Source organism: Esox lucius, chromosome 2, assembly GCF_011004845.1.
Source record: "Esox lucius isolate fEsoLuc1 chromosome 2, fEsoLuc1.pri, whole genome shotgun sequence".
NCBI classification, from domain to species: domain Eukaryota; kingdom Metazoa; phylum Chordata; class Actinopteri; order Esociformes; family Esocidae; genus Esox; species Esox lucius.
The window spans coordinates 16,189,588-16,211,428 of NC_047570.1; the positions used below are offsets into that span (position 1 = coordinate 16,189,588).

Genomic DNA, 21,841 nt, shown 5'->3' on the forward strand with positions numbered 1-21,841 from the left:
TGTTTGCTGCATTGCATTACCAGTCGTCTTGCATGTGAATCAAATAACATTTTTAAGATTTCAATAACATGGAATGATGAAGGAAGCAGACTTCAAAGTTATTACACTGGCATGTAGCGATGGGAAGTCCAAGTGTTTTCGGTGAGACTGACCATGTGGCTCCATGTATCTGAACAAGCAGGCTAATTTGGCTTCCAAATGGCTTATTGATTAAAATGGAAAAAGTGGAAATCACCAATATAAAGTTACAAAAGTAGTCTAGAATTATGTTAGATGGTGAAATGGACATTGAAATAGGTTACATACCAGTGCGAATTATTTAACTGCCTAGTACTTTTTTGACCAGACGTTACTGGAACGCAAAGCTCTCCCCACTATTCGTTGTTGCCGCAGAGCAGATATGCAAATTTTAGTAAATCATTTGTGACTCACCTACAAATATATATTTTTTTATGTTAAAAAGTTATGGAAATCATGGAGACAAATTACCGGCTCCTTTCAGCAATGCAATTTCGCTCCTATTGTTAACCACATATGCTGTTCAAAGAGCAGAACAACTCATCAATACTGGCATGTTGGCAACAACAGAGTTTGCTTGATGGGACCCTGTATAGCTCAATGGATGTGCGTTGAGCCCCATAATTAAGCAATGAGGCATGAGGGGATGTGGGATATTGACAAAATACCACGTCTAAGCTATTCTTAGGCACATCGCAACACAGAGTGAATGGACACAGAGCTTAGCCATGGTACATTGGCAATATACCACAAACCCTTGAGATCCTTCATTACTATTATAAACCGGTTTCCAATAAATTGGTATACTCATATACCATGACTACAAGCCAATCCACATTCATGATTGATATCATCTGGTTTATAATCGCTATTATATGCTCAAAGCGCAATAGCTCACTAGGAGCTGTCTATAAAGAGACACTACTTTGTAAAATGTTAGCCCACTGGCTAGCCCACTGACCAGAAAACATAGAATTAATTGTGAAAACCTGTTAGCTGGTGTGTGAGCCCTTTGGTCTTTTCACATTATAAAGGTACATTAAAACCTTAGCAAGATAACTAGTTTACAGTGTCTTACATTGTCCTAGTTATGTGTAGATTTAGGGGATTGCTATAATTAACAAATGTGGATGTTCAAATTAAGGGATTTATTTTGAAAATAAGCCATCATGCGCTATGTGTAACGTTACATTTACAATAGAACCTGATTATTTTATGTCTCTGTCTTCCTCGACCTGCCTCCCCATAGGTGCAGGACAGAAGACGTGGACAATAGTTGGGGGCATCTTCACTGAACAAGAAACTCACATACCAGTAGGTATCCTTTATTAGATACTACTTCCTGGATAGATACGGTTCCTTTTTGTTGGCAAGCCATTACTTGGCAATGATTGTGCAACCCAAAGACACATTGAAATTCACATTCCTTCTACAGAAGTGTGCACTCGCATTAAGGATTGTGACGTAGCCCTCATGCTCTTTCCACCTCCTATACACGTTTTTCTGTTGCTGACTACAGCAAAATGGCTACAGTGAAATTACAATGACAGGATTAGATTAAGCTTGCCCTTGTGGGTGGAAATTGCACCGGGGGAAAAGTTATTGCCTTGCTGAGATTTTTAGGTTTTTAAGTTAAGTTGGTCACTGGATAAAAAAGAACATCTCTGCTTGGCACCCAGTATTAAGGAAATGCATTGGGAATATAACACTATTAGATGGATTAGCCCCCAGACAAAATGGTGTACTTGTACATAAAGCTGCCCCACAGTACATTCCTGCATCAGGTCATTTCCCACGGGTGAACAGGAAATAAATCACTCAACCAGGGGAATAAAAGCTATATTTCAAACCATGCAGTTCAGAACTATTAATTTGCTGGTCGGAAACTTTTTCTATGAATACAAAACCTTATTTCTGTGAGAAGTGAAATAGATGATCAGCTAAGACGGACTGAAGAGGAGCTGGTTATAGAATATAATAATAATAACAATTTAATATAGTGCTTTTCTAGGTTCTCAAAGCACTTCACAGGGTGAGCATGCAGGGTAAAATCACTTAAATATGTACAAATAAAACGACAAGTAGGTGGTCAACACTACGACCGCCAAGACTTTCAAACAAACATTAACAGCCAGAGCCAAACACTTTTTTACGTCATTAGCATAGGAATCGGCTCAATTAGCATACAAATTCTCCTCCGCAGCGTCACCATCCAGCCAGAGCATCAGTTTATCTACTGGGTTGTCATCAGTAGAATAGTCAAAATAGTCAAAAAAATAATGAATTACAGAATTTGTTTGTTTTAAATGGTTAAAGAAATTGAAAAAATACAAGAATGTATATGTATTATTATATTGTATTATTAGGTCTTATCATACGAAAAAAACAGACAAAAAAAGGAATACATAGAACGATTTTTTCTAAGAAAACAAGCTATAGTGTTTTTGTTCGTTTATTAGGCCCTACAAATGTACACAATTTACTTTTGTAGGGCCTAATAAATGTACAAAATTACACAGCCAATTCATAGGTGACACAAATTGTCCATAGGTGACAAGTTATCGAAAAACCGAGAGGAGGTATTAGAAAAAGACAAGGTCCAATACGAATAGGCAATGTGAACCGCGCATATCTGCAGGTCTCTCCCGGGCATTCTAGTGGGGCTATCGAGTTTATTTTAATGCCAATGCATAGCTCTAGTGGTAAAGAGTATTGTTGGTATTTTGTTTAGTGAATAATTTTTTAACCTAATAGATTTGTAGAATATTTATCTACAGTAAAATAAGTAAAGAAAATTCTAAGAGAGATAATAGGATGTGTGCGCAATTTAATTTCTTTTTCTCTCCTAAAATAAAAATTGTTTATATTATATTTCAATAATAGCCTGATTAAATTGTTGAATGATCATGGAAGTCTTGTATTTCATTTGTAAGTTCATTCAAATTCAACCGTCTCACTATCATTCATCTTGCGTGTATTGCACATTCATCCATTGACATCATACATTCAGTGAGGGGTGATAAGCGCCTGGGTACCATTTGGGTACCAACGCTAAGTGTTGTGCGCTATTGGCGATTAAGTCTGAAAACAGTTTAAATAGTCTCTAAATAGTTTTCCTTTTGTGAGTTTAGAATTCTAACAATGGAACAATGTAATATAAGCCTATTTAGGAAAAGTTATGAAAGGAGGAGGGTGTAGCTTTCAAAGTGGCAGTTTTATTTTTATTACAAACTCAAACGCCAATTCCCATAAGCATTTGGTAGTCTTAGTGTTAAGAACTAGGGAATCATGAGGTGGAGGGAAGGGGAGAGAAGGAAAGGAGGTTAACTGCTGAACACAAGTTTGAAGAGGTGGGTTTTGAGGGCCTGTTTGAAGGATGGCAGGGTGTTTGCCTGGATGTGGTTGGGGAGGCCCTTCCAGAGATGGGGTGCGGCAGCTGAAAAGGCCCTGTCGCCCCAGGTCCGGAGCTTGGTCCTGGAGGTTTTAAGAGTGGTTGTGTCTGAAGACCTGATGCATTGGGTAGGGGTGTGGCGGACGAGTAGATCGTAGAGGTGGGGCCAAGTTATTTATGACTTTGTAGGTGGTGAGTAGTGTTTTAAAATGAATCCTATATTTGACCGGGAGTCAAAGTTTGTTGTCCAAAATTAATTCACTCAGGATAAGGCCCTTGTTATTTAAGGACTGTGTGTTGAAAAGTGCATATTTGAGATATGCTTGTTTCTCAGTGGGCTGGTTTGCAATGAATAATGTCTGTAGGCAGGCAGAGTGAACGTGTTGTTTGTTGTGATGACATAGTGCCAGTGGAGCAGTGACTGGACGTTGCTGACTATGGATGTAGCTAGATCTACATAACAACCCAAGGTTTTTGATGGCAGAGATGCCAAGAGGTGAAGTGGTTTTTATGTTTGAGAAGTTGCGAAGGGGAGTATTTCAGCATTATGTTAGCTAGGGAGGACGATTAGCACGATGGTAACTGCCTTGCTGATGGCTAACTGAGAGATAGCAGACCCAGTCAAGGGCTAACTGCACCGGGTCAACTGAGAGGCTGTCCGAGAACTCCCAGTGACAGACAGGATTGAGCAGGTGCAGTGACAATAGGATCCAGAAGTCACGGTATGAGGCTCGGGAGTGTGAGATGAGGACGATAGCTTTTGTCTGGTGTGCCGGCAGAGTCCAAACACTTTGTCGGAAGTTGGTGTAGCTGTAACATTAGCTGGTGTAGCAGGATTGTGCATGGAGGTATATAACCACAAACATGGAACGTGGAAAAGCGGCAAACATACAACACCATCATCCTCTCAGTTCGATCAAGATTTAGTTTAATGAAAAATTCCCCGGAATTGTCCCCTCCCTCTACGTGAAAGCGACATACGCGGCTAGGTAGTTTTCTAGCCAACTTTTTAGCTTGAAAATAGTCATAATATTACACCATTGTGCACAGGGGCAGCACGCACAAAATTCCTGCTTTGGAATGAGTTAAGGGGATGGTGGATAAGGACAGTGTGGATCATGGAGACACAGTGGGGTGAATCAGATAGGCACGTGGTATTGGTTTGTTGTAGGAACAGTAACACTGTTGTCAATGCATAACTATATTGTACGTAGCATTATAACACTAAATTGTTTACAGAAGCAGGTCCCTAAATTGAATTAATACAGGAGATTGAACTTTAGAATATGATTAATTATATCTGGATTAAAGTGGATGTTTTTTGTGGGTAATGGCTTGTTTTATGTAAGGGCCGTTGAGTCAGTTGTAGGGCAATATCTGTCCTTCTGAGGGTTTTTGAGTGGTTCTTGGAAAAGATGTTGCCAATGGGGTCCACGTTCAGCCAAAAAAAATGCACCTATGCAGGACTCACACTAGAGAAACAGGAGATGGTGTACTGCCACTATAACCCACGCCAGCTGACGCTTGTGTAGAGCCTCGATCGAACTTAGAGAAAGCCTGCAGTGGTCATTCGGTCCTGATGTTTATAAACCTTCTGTATCCTGATGGTGCCATGACCAAACGACACATGACACCCAAAGGATTTTATAAATACCATCTCACGGGACGGGGAACACTAGTTTGCAACAAGTAGCTTGCCAGATGTGTCTCCCTATCTCACCGTTCACAAAGTCCCTGTTTAATAAGTGTTTGCCAATTTGCTCATGTAGCAAACAATCTCTACATACTGAATTATTGCTGAACAGAACAGATTTGTTTTGTAATCAGAGCCTTTGAGGTAAAATAAAAAGACACAATTAGTAATGAAAAGTAGCAATTGCAATTTTTTTTACGATGCTGTGCAGTCGCTAGGATAAATGAGAAAATGCAATAGCAAAATGAAGCATTGTGTTATGACTATCATAAACCACATTTAGCAAAAAGCATTGTCAATTTTCAGTTGAGATTTTATTTTCATATTGTCCCAATTGATGCTATCAAAACAAGCAAATGAAATCACAAACACAAATTATGTTTCATGTTTGCATTTACATTAGCTTTATCCAATGTGTCAGTGTTGTACTGGACAGATCATGGAAATTAAATATTGAACACATTGCTATTTCTTGTGTCATAAAAAATGCATACCATTTGGGAAAAATGAATTACAAAATGTATTAGCATTTTCAATGGTATGGACGTTTTTCAGTGCCACTGAAAGACTTCCATATGAGAATGTGTATTGTGTTAGATGGAGTCCAGTCACTGTAAATCACGACAGACACCCAATCTGACCTCGGCTTCCTGCTCCCGCTTATATCCCATGAGCGTCTCATTTTCTCTGTCCACCTGCACAAGACGCACTTTGACCTCAGCCAACTAGGGGGACAAAAGAGACAGGAGGTCAGACATGGAACACTAAAGCACTGCAAAACCAACCAAGTCTATCAGTTCCTGAACATACACAGGAATACAGTAAATATATATCCCATACTAGGAAGGTTTTGTATCAACTGTAAAACATTTTCAACCAAGTGCTGATGTAAAAGAGCTTTCGAAAACACCTTTTATTTATTGATTGAATAAAGTGTTTCATTATTTCTTACAGTTATACTGATGTTGCCAAAGTGTCTAAAAACTGCAAGAGTGTCCTTCATTAAGGTAAGGCTTGTGAGACTAATATACTTTAGACAGGGAACTGAGTGACTAGTTTACAATCTATTTTGTCAGTAGCTAAAACACAATGACAACACATTATGGAGAGCAGACTATGGCCTCTAAAGCAAATAAAGGTGCGAGGGTAATAGTCAGTGACACAGCAGTGATAATGATCTAAATCATGCAGGAGCCAACATGAACACAGGGAGTGAAGACAGTCGGGACAGGACAGTTCATTTGTTCATCACTGATGGATACTCATTGCACATGGAAGAAGGCAGTGACATCAGCCTTAGTATCCAAAGAGTGTCCAGAGCACTCTCCAAATGTCAAAACACAGCAGCTACTACTCTGAAATCTCTTTTAAAATAAGTTGTACAAGGGGTAAAAGATGACAAAAAAGATTGAGTACTCCCTTTAACACCAGAACCGCCATAGAACAATGTCCAATGTGTGATTTAGTCATATAAATAAATCTGCATTTTTGAAAGAAGCTTCCTTATCCTTCCCTCACTTTCCAAGATAGGCCTACAGTAGGGAAAACAAGTATTTGATACACTGCCGATTTGCAGGTTTTCCCACTTACAAAGCATGTAGAAGTCTGTAATTTGTATCATGGGTACTCTTCAACTGTGAGTGAAGAAATCTAAAACGAAAATCCAGAAAATCACATTGTATGATTTTTAAGTAATTAATTTGCATTTTATTGCATGACATAAGTATTTGATACATCAGAAAATCAGAACTTAATATTTGGTACAGAAACCTTTGTTTGCAATTACAGAGATCATACGTTTCCTGTAGTTCTTGACCAGGTTTGCACACACTGCAGCAGGGATTTTGGCCTACTCCTCCATACAGACCTTCTCTAGATCCTTCAGGTTTCAGGGCTGTTGCTGGGCAATACGGACTTTCAGCTCCCTCCAAAGATTTTCTATTGGGTTCAGGTCTGGAGACTGGCTAGGCCACTCCAGGACCTTGAGATGCTTCTTACGGAGCCACTCCTTAGTTTCCCTGGCTGTGTGTTTCAGGTCGTTGTCATGCTGGATGACCCAGCCACGACCCATCTTCAATGCTCTTACTGAGGGAAGGAGGTTGTTGGCCAAGATCTCGCGATACATGGCCCCATCCATCCTCCCCTCAATACGGTGCAGTGTCTTTTATACAGGTAACAAGTTCAAACAGGTTGATACAGGTAATGAGTGGAGAACAGGAGGGCTTCTTAAAGAAAAACCAACAGGTCTGTAAGAGCCGGAATTCATACTGGTTGGTAGGTAATCAAATACTTATGTCATGCAATAAAATGCAAATTAATTTTTTAGAAATCATATAATGTGATTTTCTGGATTTCTATTTTATATTCCGTCACTCACAGTTGAAGAGTACGTATGATAAAAATTACAGACCTCTACATGCTTTGTAAGTAGGAAAACCTGCAAAATCGGCAGTGTATCAAATACTTGTTCTCCCCACTGTATAATTCAAACATTGTTTAGTAGTCATACTGTTTTATTAATAGAAAGAATAGTAGACACTAGATCTGTTACTTTCACACATTGGGTACTGGTTAATCTACATCGTCTGTCTTTCCATCACTCTGGTACTGGTTAATCTACATTGTCTGTCTTTCTATCACTCTGGTACTGGTTAATCTACATCGTCTGTCTTTCCATCACTCTGGTACTGGTTAATCTACATCGTCTGTCTTTCCATCACTCTGGTACTGGTTAATCTACATTGTCTGTCTTTCTATCACTCTGGTACTGGTTAATCTTCATTGTCTGTCTTTCCGTCACTCTGGTACTGGTTAATCTTCATTGCCTGTCTTTGCATCATTCTGGTACTGGTTAATCTTCATTGTCTGTCTTTCTACAGGCCATTTATGTGATTTTGGTTCTTGAAGCTCACTTGTGGTGTGCATTTTGTGAGCTTCTGTATGTGTTAGTCTTTGACACAACTTTTCTACCTCCTGCAGAATGTTCCTGATCTGGACTGTGGTTAGGTTATTTTCTTCACCACTGGAAATATTCTTCAGTCATACACTATAGAGGTCTTCCTCCATCTACCAGGTCATAGATTGCTTTCTTTGAAAGATGTATTTGTTCTGGTATTTTTATGCTTTATTTCACAGGAAAGTGGGGAAAGACGCAGGAGAAAGTTCTTGTTGTAAGAGCAATGGGCAGAATTCTAACCAACGTTATACGTGCATCAGAGGCATCGGCTTAGACGACAGGATCCCCCTCGGCCACTGCCATCTACTTAAAGTATAACAGATGATTTGGGCACGTCTCTGATCAATTCATTCTGATTTATCTGCTTTATTTTTTATCATGGCCAGCTTGACATGCATTGACACTTATTTGGTCCCCAAATGAAAAGCCTACCAAAGCAGACATTTACAGAACTTGAGAACATGCAGTATTGATGCAAATAAATAAAATAAGAAAAAACTAGTAAGAAACAGCTGTAAAGACAATTGTCCAAATATGGGGGGATCATGTTTGAAAGATGCTGTAACTTGAATTTGACCGCATACCTTTGTGGGTAAGAGCAAACAGAGGCTGTGATTATTTAAACTCCAATTCTAATACGACCTGCAAATAGCTTTCAACTGTTTAGAGAATGAGTGAGGGAATGATGAGTGAGCATACTCCACACATGATGACAGTGAAAACCAAGGTCAAAACTCATTTCACACATAATAACACAATTAGCCTAAAGACAAGATTAAACTGACAAAAGTTGGGAGGGTGACAAATGTATCAATTGTTAAATTGTACATAAAGTTGGGTACAGCTTGAAATTGATAAGCACTTCTCAAAATAAGCACTTTTTAAAATCTAACTCCAGAAACGTATTGACTTCTATACAGCTAGTAGCAGAAAAGGCAGATTATGCAGCTTCTACAACACTTACCTTAGTGAAATAACTGTCAAAATCTAAGAGGTGCAGCTATATTCCCAAGTACCACTTTTCCAAGAATAAGCTTTCCATGCATGCATGAGCCCTCTGAGGCAGCAACGCTCAATGACTATTAACATGATAAACCTAAAATGGTATTCTGTACTTTTGAAATATATTTTGTTATTTCCATAATGCTTTTATACAAAAGCATTGGGGGGAGGGGTTCAGTGCTTTTTTGTCTAAAAACAGCAAATTGACCAGAACGAAGCCCTGAAATAAATAGTGTATAAAAACAGCAATAGCTTCATATCTTGATTAGATTGAGACTCAATTTCATAAATGTCTCCAATTCTATTAGAGGGAATACTTCAGAACACAGGTTCTCTCTATAAACAATTACAAAATGTGTATAGAACTCTAAAGAAGAAAAAGGAGTACAAGGGTAGAAGATAAAGATGGGAGAAAGAGAGAGACAGAGGGACAGAAAAGCTGGGGAGAACAACAGAGTGCTTAGCGTATGGTGCAGTCAATGATGGAATTCCAAGTGTGACAATGTGATCTCACATCAGGTAGGTAAGCAGACTGTTGCCGTGGATTCCTCAAGCTAAAAGGAAATTCTGCCTAGAGACCTAGCGACAGGTGACACACGCTGACAGCCAGCATCAGTTTGGAATCTGATTGGTTTGCAGTTTCCTCCCAGAGGGAAAGTCAGCCACAGCTACAGCTCCTCTTCAGCTCAGCAACACAACACTGATCAGTCTTTTAATGAATGTAAAACTGTTATTGTAAATGTGTGTGTGGCTCTGTCTTTTTATAAGTCCATCTGCCTTTTTGTGTGCAAGTCTATGTCTGTTTGAGTTGCTATGGCACTTTGGTCAGTATAATAGGATGTTGTATATCTCCATGAACATTGATGTCCATTGGCCATTTTGCTGCTAATAATTGTGCAAATCTAATCTAGGCCTAGTACATCTTCAAGATTATAAAGGCGAGTAGTTACATGGTCAAAAGATTTGCTCAACTGGAAGTTTCCACAGGTTCACAGTTCAGCTGATTACACTCTATCAACATGCAAACCAGAGTATTTCACATAAGGAAACATTGAGTTTCCACATGATAAAGATTATTTCTATATCCAATACCACAAAAAAAAAAAAAGGACATCAAATGCCTGATAACATTTTTCAAACATTTCTGGACTCATCTTTGGTTCTTTACCGTACACATTCAAAGAAACGGACACAAAAAGCATCATGGCTGAAAGCCATCTAGCTAACAGGGAGAGGCCTCAGAAGCCTGGGCATGGTGGTGAGTTCACTACCTGAGTGCGGAGCTCCTCTGTCTGCTGTGTCTGGCTCTGCAGGTCCCTATTCTGCTGCTCTCTGCGGCCGTGTCCCCTCTGGAGCTCCAGCTGGCTCTTATGTAGCTCTGTCTGCAGCTGAGAGATCCTCTGCTCCTGGATGTCCAGCTATCGAACCACAAAAGAAGGCAGGGCGGCAGAGGAGGAGAAAATCAATCCAGTACAAAGAGCCTCTCCTTTCCTCTTGGCTCTGCCTGCCTGCCTGTGAGCCAGAGATACATCATGTATCCCAGATCAGAACCAACAGCTGCTTTAGTCCAGACACGCTAACATTCTAACGTTCCAGGTTTTCCTTGCCAATACCAACTCTGAGGTCTGTCTCTGATGAAAAAAGAAGTCCCTGGATGAATACATAAAAAAAGCCTGAGAAAGTACACATCCAAGAAATACGACGAACATAGCGTTTGCCATTTGTGTACTGTCGAATCAACCCAGGTATGGACAGTAAAGAATAATAACACTGGGTCAATAGTGTGCTGGATATTCACCACGGAACTAGTTTGACTATCCCATCTTAACGAATCAAAATGACTTTCAATGTCATCTGTATTATCACTTAGAAGTGGATGTTGTCATCAGAACAAACAAAATCAAGGACTAAATGTTTACAGATAAATACCGCAATGTCTTTCATACACAGGTAACATATTAACATCCAACTGCAAAATTGTAATTTAAAATAAAGACAATAATCAGAAAATACGACTGGAATTAATTAAAGACAACTAACAGCATAACAACTAAAAACAACATTTCAAACGAATGGGCCAATCAATGAATGGGACTCCTGAAGAATCATTTCGTGTTTTTTTCTGTTGTTTTTTTTACAATAAACATATAACCACCTAAAGAAGCCACTGGACTAGTTGGGTATACCAGTGAATCCAGTGTGACACCAGTAGAAGGCTGGCCAGTGAGCTGGCCCAGACCGCCAAACACAGCACACACTCTAATACATAATCTCTTATTAACAACACAGTCACCTGCTAAATCATATGAGGGCGGAAGATGGGAGGGAGCGAGGGAGGAGGGAGTGTGAAAGAGAGAGAAGAAGGAAAAGGAAGACAGACCCATGTAGGTACTGGTCCGGTCAGTCAGAGACAGAGACATAGACAGCCCTGTTCCTATGTGGTGCTGGAGGCTCATCGCGCATTAGCCACAGGAGGAGGAAAGACACACAGACAAGATGGAGGCCCAGACGAGTGCCAGGACGACCCATTCATCAAACATCTGCATACAGGCCGAGAGATAATCCACAAATCCACCCAGAACAGGACCCACGCGGACGTTTCTCTCCTTTTTGTGTTAAAAGGCATCGCGACTGCCTCCACCTCCTATCTCCCTCTTCAAAAGCCTGATAAGGTGACTGCTGCTTATTCCTCAATGAGAAAATACCACTGAAATCAGAATAGTTACCACGGAATCCCACCAAAACGTGGCTCATCCCGTTAGCTCTCTCTTTCTGTGTGCGATCCACGCCGATAACCCTGCTCTTGCTTTCTTTCCCTCACAATCGCTCCCTCTCTCTCTATTCTCCCCTCCTAAACTGATCAATACTTCATTTAAATCATGACATTAGCACACTACAACTGGAGGAAAAAATTTAGAGTAGGAATAGAAATGCGCTTCTCATGTTAAGCGGTATGGATAACAGACACATTGTTTCTTGGGAGGTGAGGTTTAAAGAAATGTATGTTTTAACAAGGTGTAAAAACAGCTAGAAATGCATGCGGATGGGGGCCGAACCTCCGGAGCCCCACACTGATCAATAGCACATTTAAATTCCTGATGGAGAAGTGCTCTCGTCACATCAGAGTGAAAAGCAAACACACGCTTCCCTAATTATCGCCTGAAATGACTAACATTGACAACGCATTGGCTCCACGCTGCTGATATTCTTTTAAAATATTTATTAAGCAGACACTTTTTCCATTTTCCATTTGCACCCGACTCCGTAATAATGTAATATATATGCACTCTCACGCTGTTATCTATTCACGCAATTCACAATGAGTCCAATCAATAGTGTACCCCCCCACCACCACCACCACCACCACCGCCGCCGCCGCCAGGTCCCCTGACCATGTACGCCTGCGTGGGATCATGCAATAAACTGCTCATAACGCCAAAAGCCGCACCAGCTGATTTCCTGCCACTCATTGGAATAGTGTCCAACGGCCGGCTAATCAGGGTGCAGGTCATTATTCCGAGCCGGATATTTACCTGAGCAGTCTGGGAATCACAGGCCTGGTGAGAGAGGAGCAGGTCCTGCTGGAGCCTCCGGATGGTCGTGTCCCGATGTGACAACTGAGGTGCAGCACGGCCAACAGGTGGGGGTTTTCCAGCCCCGAAAAACATGGGGGAACAGAGGCAAGGACAGGACAGGAGACAGGGGCAGAGTGTGAAGCCAACCCTAGGTGTGAGGTGGGATAGAGAGGGGCAAAGCCAGCCCTTCACTCAGAGAACATGCACTTACATATAGTCTAGCGCCAATGTCAACCAATGAGCAATTAGGCAGACAAGAATGAAGTTATTGATCGCAGTTCTGAATCTTTTTTTACCCGGGAATAACCAGATTGCCTGAGGTTGTGTGATGGCTGCTGCAGACTGGGAGGGGAGTTGAAGGGGTTGAAGGAGGGAGGGAGGGAGGGAGGGTGGGGTTGAAGGAGAGAGGGAGGGAGGGTGGGGTTGAAGGAGGGAGGGAGGGAGGGTGGGGTTGAAGGAGGGAGGGAGGGTGGGGTTGAAGGAGAGAGGGAGGGAGGGTGGGGTTGAAGGAGGGAGGGAGGGAGGGTGGGGTTGAAGGAGGGAGGGAGGGAGGGTGGGGTTGAAGGAGAGAGGGAGGGAGGGTGGGGCTGAAGGAGGGAGGGTGGGGTTGAAGGAGAGAGGGAGGGAGGGTGGGGTTGAAGGAGAAAGGGAGGGAGGGTGGGGTTGAAGGAGGGAGGGAGGGTGGGTGGGGTTGAAGGAGGGAGGGAGGGTGGGGTTGAAGTAGAAAGGGAGGGAGTGTGGGGTTGAAGGAGGGAGGGAGGGTGGGGTTGAAGGAGAGAGGGAGGGACAGACAGCATGTTTTTGTGGGGTTGAAGGAGGGAGGGAGGGTGGGGTTGAAGGAGAGAGGGAGGGACAGACAGCATGTTTTTGTGGGGTTGAAGGAGGGAGGGAGGGTGGGGTTGAAGGAGAGAGGGAGGCAGGGTGGGGTTGAAGGAGGGAGGGAGGGTGGGGTTGAAGGAGAGAGGGAGGGACAGACAGCATGTTTTTGTGGGGTTGAAGGAGGGAGGGAGGGTGGGGTTGAAGGAGAGAGGGAGGGAGGGTGGGGTTGAAGGAGAGAGGGAGGGAGTGTGGGGTTGAAGGAGAGAGGGAGGGAGTGTGGGGTTGAAGGAGAGAGGGACATGCAGGTCCTTCTCTCTCCAGGCCTTGAGCTCTAGGTTCAGGGCTGGTCATTACCATTTAGCCTGCTATTGATCTGCCTGCTAAATAAGCCTGGACGCCATGCAGTCACACACAGCCACAGAGACAATCACGGAGACACTAAGACACCACAATAATATCACCAAATGGATCAATAGTTAAGGATTTGATTACTAATCAAACCACTACAACAACCATTCAATGAAAACAGAACATAAGTTACTTGTGTATATTGTTTTCAGGTTGATTATTACTACATGACAACATCAATTGACAAGATGGTAGTGTCTTTACCTCAGCCTTCAGCAGTTCTTGGCTCCTCTGCTCTGTAAGATGGGAGACTGGACTGGATCCTGTCTGCTCGGTAGTACTCACCTGGGAAAAACAATTCACAGTCTAATGGTTGTTGTATGGCAATGCCAATGTCTTAATAAAACCAGTCTTACTGTATCAGGACATCAAGACTCTCATTGGTAGACATCAGTCAGACAAACGGATGGCCTGACAGACAGCATGTTTTGGACAGCCCGGTCAAAAGACCACTATTACACAGACAGGATGCTGCCTGGTGAAAACCACCAGTATTTAGGAAACGTCTTGCATGAGCATCCCGTCATTTTGAAAACAGAAAGCTGAGTTCATGAAAGCTGGCGGGAATCGTGACAGGGACACCTGATCAGCTCTCCACGCCAGAGACATTTCACTTCACCTTAGTGTCTGTAGTGTGGAAGCTAGTTAGGCTAGCTAATGTCGAGAGCATTTAACCCTGTTCACAATAAACACCCCCACACCCCCCTCCCCACCAACACTCCAGCCCACCCCTTGTCCTCAGCTCTCTCCGCTTCTACATGCTCAATTATATCCTCACCTCCAACTACCAAGGACATTGCTCCCAGCTAGCACACAATCACGAGGCATCGCCTTCAGAGACTCAGTCCATTAGAGAGGTGACGAAAGCACATTAGGACCAATGCTATTTCAGAGGAACATGGAGAATCTGCTGCGCTTGGTCACTTATACACAAATGGCTGCGTTCACACCAATGAGATGCTGCAGACTGTTTAGTATGAGCAGCATGATGTTAGAGATGCATAGAAATGGGAAATGAGGAAATGAACGAACAACCAATCATACTGAAAAGGCAGTCAGTGTGTTTTCTTTCTCTTTTTCTTCCTGCGGTTTAGTGCTTTTTTTATGCAATCTGTCCTTTGGTGTGTTTGAAAATCAATTCTGATATTTCCAAAGAGAGAAATGATAATGAAAGGACAGATAAAAAAGCCTCTCAAAGGTGATTGCTCATTCCTCACAGCTTCAAACAGCTCTGCATCAGAAGGACACCTTTAATATTCAGACTTTTCACGTCACTCTAGGCTAAATCCCTAGCAACCACCATAGCAACACACTCTGACTCGGACGTGAAATGCATGGCAAGTTCCCTCCTGCCACCAGGCAGAGACGATGGAAAAAATAAAAGAAAGAGAGAAGGATATGCCTCAAAGAACCGAATTAAAGACACACAGGAACAAACCAGACGTACAGTCATATGAATGATCACATGCGTGTCTGGGTGACATGCGCTACACGGGACACAGTAACAGATAGGTAATACACATGTAAAAACAGGAATGCTGAAAGGTTTCTGCTAAAACACATTGGCAAGTTAGAATAGGTTTTCCTTGTTCTTCTGCTGGCGACAGCAAGGGCACATCCGTTTCATCCAAGCAGAAATTTGGAAGAGAAGAACTGTGTGTGTGTGTGTGTGTGTGTAAGGATGTGTGTGTTTGAGTCTGTATCATCAGGGTCCTGAGTGGGGTGCTCACCCTCCTCCGCCCTACCCTGCAGACTTCCTGTACCGCTGTAATGACCTCTAAGTGAGCCTCTTCCATCGGAAACAACAGGTTCACCCCGCATCTGGTTTCCTAGTCTCCAGGATTGTTGCTCTCAGAAGCTGATGAGTTCAGTCAAACTTCATTAAGTTTATAGGCGCAGCCTGGCAGTCCCTGGTGGCAAACTACACGGAACAAGCCCCTCGCCTGGCAGAGAGTGATGGGGCTGCTCTGCCTGAGAGAGGCCCTTTACTGCTTCAGCTCACAGGTGGGGGGGAGACCCGTGTATATCTATCTCAGTCCTCTGCTTCCCTCCCTGTCTCTCTCACTCCCTCAGTCATTCACCGTCTTTCTCTCTTTTCCCCCTCATTCTCCCTAACGTTCCCTCTGCGGGTCGTCTGGGTGAGGAGTGCACAGAGCGGTTCTCCATCAACTTCCACCTGGACAGAAATGCACGCAGGTAGACAGTACAATGACAGTGGACTGAAAACCAACAGCACCATGAACTTTCCTGACTCTTAGCTGCAGTGCAGCATTCACTTCACCCAACAAACCTCAAATACATGCAGAGAGTTTACAGTCCACCACTCCAACATACCCATGTAGGTTGTGTCTGACTGAGGTGGGAGAGAGTTCCAGTTTTAAGCCGTCCAGAAAGCCTGAGGTGTCCCTTTAAACAGCTTGGTTGGGAATGGTAAATCTGGGCCCATCCAGTGAGTATTTATTGCGAGTTGGGGCAGACACACACTCGCTTAGGTGCTCTAAGTAGCTATTAAACAAGTCTGGGGCTGACCTCTGGTTTTAAGTGGTTGTGTGTCTGACAGCCAAGGCTGCCCAAGCCGCCATAAATGGATTTCTTAAAGTTTCATTCAGGAAAATAAAAAGGGTGTTGGGTGCAGGAGGTTCATTCTGAAACAGGGATGTGTAAGAAAACTGTTTCTATTCCATGCAGGGCTAGGCTACTTGAGTAGTTCTATCTCCACAGAACAGAGCAATATACTGGAATCCAGGTAGCAACATGCTTTATCCAAATACAATGAAAGAGCTGGGAATGATTTCCTGTAAAACATGTTTTATTTCCTCCATTGTAAGGAGTGGTATAGAGAATGATTTGGCACGTGTGTGTATACCCAGGCAATTAAAACACCAAATCCACCGTCAAACACAAACACACAAATGTCGGCAGCAGCTGTTCCCACCGAGAAGCTGCCTGCCTGTTCAATTCATTTTACCACAGACAAAATGTGGCCATACTTCTGTAAGACTGCAAGATAAAAAGCCCTGTAAATTTAAATATAAAAACACATAGCACGCTTAGGCAGGTCCCTTTAGCCTTTGAAGTGACAGGGTCTTTATATGGGTGAGGGGGGCCAAGGCTGGCTCAAAAGCAGGTCCTGAATCAGCTAGATTGCATGCAATGTTAAATGCAATTAATGAATCCCACAAAGGGGGATTATGCTGACAGGATTATTCTGCCTATTACACATCAGCAGGACTTCATAGATCCTGTTCTCCTCGACTGCAAATAAGAATGATGCAAACACATACTGTACACACCAACATCAACACACACACATCCACATGACAAAGCCATTTACCCACAACAATACCTAGAACATTTGTAACTACTCATTTAAGGGTCATGGATACATTTGCTGGTTGCTGAGCTGGTTCTTCTCAGTTTATTTTTCCTTCTTACCACAGCTAAACTAACTCAAAGTCTTTAATAAAGTATTTTGATTTGTCAGATGCACTGAATAACAATGTCATTTTGAACCGTGATATTCATATCACATGGCACGTGACATCAGTAGGCATTAAGAAAAACATAAAGCAAAAATTTACATAACAATAAAAACTAGCAGCAATTCCAGTGAATGCAGAAATGGGAATATGGACAATATTCATAGAAATCTTAAATCTTTTAAATATATGTAGCAGTACCTATAAATGGATACATTCAAATGTGCTAATGTACATTGAATGTACATAGAAAGTGACCAGAGTATATGAAGTGTTCATGTGATCAATAGATCAAGGTCGCTGGTTGAGAAGCCTTATGGCCTGAGGGAAAAAAACTGTGAGTCTGGAAGTCCGTACCCTGATGCTCCGGTAAGGTCTACCAGATGGCAGCAGTGTGAACAGACCCTAGCCCGGGTGGCTGTAGTCTTGTAAGATGTTCCGTGTTTTCTAACGCACCGTGTATGGTAGATGCCTTGCACGAAAGGGAGATGGCAGCCGATGATGCACTCCACTGACTTCACCACCCTCTGGAGGGTCCTGAGATCAGCAGCGGCACAGCGTGACCCCACAATCATCTCCTTAGTCTTGCAGATATTGAGAGAGAGAGATTGTTGTCCTGGCACCATGTTGCCAAGTCACCTCCTCTCCAATCTCACTGTTGTTGGAGATGACACCCAGGATGGTGGTGTCACCTGCAAACTTAAGAATGATGTTTGAGCTGTGTGTGTGTACAGGAGGGGACTGAGTGCGCAGCCCTGAGGGGCTCCAGTGCTCAGGGTCAGTGCAAAAGAGGTGAGGTTGCCCATTCTCACCAGCTGCAGTTGGCTCATCAGGAAGTCCAGGATCCAGTTGCAAAGGGAGGTGTTAAGTCCCAGGGTCCTGAGCTTGGGAACGAGCTTAGCGGGCACAATAGTGTAGAATGCTGTGCTGTAGTCCATGAAAAGCATCATCGCGTATGTGTTGCCCTTTTCCAGGTGGGAAAGGCAGTGTGTGCGGTCACAGCAATCGTCCGTAGATCTGTTGGGGTGGTAGGCAAGGGTGGAGTAGATTAGGGTGGGTTCTGACCAGCTGTTCGAAGCACTTCATGATTATGGAGTTCAGTGCTACGGGTGGTAGTCATTCAGACAGGTGATGGAAGGTGTTTTCTGTACAGGGACAATGGTGGTCTGTTTGAAGGAGGTGGGGAATGCAGACTGAGTCAGGTAGAGGTTCAATATAAAGGTGAATACTTCCTCTAGCTGGTCGGCACACCCACTGAGGACACGGCCTGAAATGTCCTTTGGCCCTGGTGACTTCCGTGGGTTGACTCTTTGAAAAGCTCTCCTCACGTCAGCCGTGGCTAGGGACAGAGTGCAGTCGTCCTGGTCCTCAGTTGAATCTAATCTAATACTTGGGTCAGGTTATGATAATATTTTGACTCTTTCCATTTTGCAATATACTCAGTATTGTGATTTGATATTGTGATTCATTATTCACTTTTCCATTATGCAATTCATTGCACCACGGAGCAATGGAAGAAGGTGGCCTGGTCTGATGAATCACATTTTATTGATGAATCATGTTGATGGCCGGGTGTCGCTTACCTGGAGAACACGTGGCACCAAGATGTACTATGGGAAGGAGGCAAAACAGAGGAGGCATTGTGATGCTTTGGGCAATGTTTTGCTGGGAAACCTTAGGTCCTGCCATTCATGTGGATGTTACTTTGACATGTACCACTTACCGAAGCATTGTTGCAGACCATGTGCACCCTTTCATGGCAACGGAATTCCCTGCTGTCAGTGGCCTCTTTAACCAGGGTAATGTGCCCTGCCACAAAGCAAAAATGGTTCAAGAATGGTTTAAGGAACACAACAACGAGTTCAAGGTGTTGACTTGGCCTTCAAATTCCCCAGATCTCAATCCAATCGAGCATCTGTTGGATGTGTTGGACACACAAGTCTGATCCAAGGGGAATCTACACAATATTAGGCAGGTGGTAATAATGTTATGGCTGATCGGTGTATATTGCTGCTCAATATACAAACAAATTGTGACCTGAGACCAAGCCAAAATATTATAGATTGGCTGCACCTGAAAAGTGGTTTCTTTGAAACGGAGACAACAGCACATGCATTTGTGAGTGAACGTGTTCAGGCTTCCACAAGTGTTGCCTGATTGGGCCGTTTCCAGCCCATTTAGGCTGCTTTCAATGACAGTGTGTGTGAAAAAATGGCCTTGGGCGGGTTGATTTATAGATATGGTTGTAAGTTTTTAGAAGTGTCGTGGCTGTGATTGTGCAATATGACCTCAATAACTCCTGGCAACCCTGGCTACCACTGGTTAATTAGAATCTGACTAGCATTCTCAAAGAAAGTTGACATATTCACTAGCAGTTGTCAAAAAGTGACATTGACAACCCACCATGGATATGAACAAAACTATGCAAACACCCCAGACAAACTCACATTTTTGGGTAAGACGTATCTCGCTGGGAATGAATCTTTCAAAGCATCACTTTTTGTAGGTTACAGTAGCCTGCATTGCACACACTGTTCCTGTCTTCGCTGCACTTGGTTGAAATACTACAGAAATACTCTGACATCAATTATCGATTTTTCTTATGCTATAAATCACAACGTGCATATTACCATACTTCATTTCAGAGCATTTCTATGTCTAACACTTGCACTGTATAGAGCCATGTGTGACAGACCTACCTTCCCATGTCAAAATATATCTGCATTTGAAAATCGGTTCTTGGTGTCAGAGTTTCCTACTATTTTATACTCCAGTACTATACTTGATTTCCCCCCACCCCTACTAACTAATCTCTACTGTGTCAAACCCACCTTTACTGCCTGTAACCCATGTTACCTTCCTCTAACCCATCTTAACTTCTTCTAACCCTTTTTTACTGCCTCTAACACCTCTGAACCATCTTGACTGACTCTAACCCATGTTTACTTCTGCTAACCCATTTGAACTTCCTCAAAACCCAAATCTCTAATGTCTCTAAACTATCTCTACTGCCTTGGTGGTGCCAGGAATATAAAGGGTTGGGAACCACTGCTCAACCCCCTCTCCAGTTTCTCTAACCCATCACAACAGCCTTTACTATCTCTTACTAGCTCATCTAAAGCCTTCAGTCATTTAGAATACTGTGCCTGTAACTCAATCAGCCTCTTGAACTTTCTAAAATGCCGGAAATGTTGGTCTCGCATAGCTGTTTGGTCTTAAGCTCCTGACAAGGATCTCAAACCGTCTGCAGTTGAATCAGAGCTGTCTGGCATTTCTCGGGGCAGTACTAAATCAAATTATCCAAGCAATGTTAATTCTGAGTAGCATTTCATTAAAAAGGAAAAGATAATCAGCTGCAAAGACTCCATGTCCTTCTGACTAATCTAATAACTCTGTGTTTGTTTGCTTTAATCACGTTTAACGATTAAGAGGCAGAGACATGGCTAAGTCATGTAGACAGAGGGATCGCATAATCTGGCTGTCATGGCCGCCTCCTAATTTCCTGCCATTCGTCACAGTGCGGATGGAGTATCAACCTTCTGCAGGGAGAGCTGAGGCTCATGAGGTACACCAGCACTACCTCAAGGATGGCCGAAGCAGATCTCCAGGGTACGGGGGTCCAGCAATCACTTTATCACTATATTCAAATCAAGTTTTATCCACATTTTGATTTCATGACTTTGACATGATTTTAAACCAAATGGCAGAATCTATATGTATATAGAGAAAAGTAAGCATACATATAGCATTTCCAATGGATGGTTGCTCTCCGATGCCATGTACCAATGTACTCATGTCATGTCCTTCCCAGACACTGAAACCTCCACAAATTAGAACATCTGTGAGGAAACTGTGTAAACCACATGTGGTTAACCCCCTGTCTAAAGACTTAGTGGGTGTGAAGGCATTTGATCCTGCCCTGCTCAAACTGGTCAAAGTCACTTTATCAAGGTCTGAGCGGTTGATTTATAAAATGTGGTTTGTTAGGGGTAGTGGAAAAAAAGCCTTTGCGCTCATTGGCTCTCCTTGAGTATGGATGACAACCCATGATGTAAATCATTGCAAAATCACATCCAAATAACCACACATTTTCCTCAGTAAAAGTACCCTTTCTACTAATATTTATCTTAGCTACCATGGAAGAGTTTAGCCTTTAACCGATTTTGCAAGTGGACTAGCATCTATTTGGTTACGCTTAAATCAAGTCTTGAAGGCATGCCTGGATCCAAAAGGAAGGCGTTATTTGTTGGTATTGGTAGAATATGATCTGCTAAATTACTAATGAAACAGCTAGCTTAGGCTTTCCTACCTTCTGGATAATTTAGAAATGTCAGGATGTGGGCATCACCTGTGTTATATTTCAATGCTGGCTGGGTAAGTGATTTTGCACTGCATTCATAAAATGCCTGAATAAATTATATTAACAGAAATAATTACATTAATTTCCATGACTTTTCCAAAACTTTTCCAAACCTGGAAAATGAAACGTTTTAATTTCAT

At 42.6% G+C, this 21,841-nt stretch overlaps 1 protein-coding gene across 2 annotated transcripts in view; it reads right to left on the bottom strand.

Annotated features, from left to right (window-relative positions):
* Positions 1-21,841, bottom strand: part of LOC105029753 (golgin subfamily A member 4) — a 185,073-nt gene that overhangs the window by 64,760 nt on the left and 98,472 nt on the right. For both annotated transcript variants that reach the window (XM_010903259.3, XM_034296646.1), the window contains exons 7-10: positions 14,067-14,147; positions 12,594-12,677; positions 10,332-10,478; positions 5,744-5,827 (exon numbers count right to left, since the gene is read on the bottom strand). In XM_010903259.3, the coding sequence (XP_010901561.3) occupies positions 5,744-5,827; positions 10,332-10,478; positions 12,594-12,677; positions 14,067-14,147 (396 nt within the window). The remainder of the gene's footprint in view (positions 1-5,743; positions 5,828-10,331; positions 10,479-12,593; positions 12,678-14,066; positions 14,148-21,841) is intronic.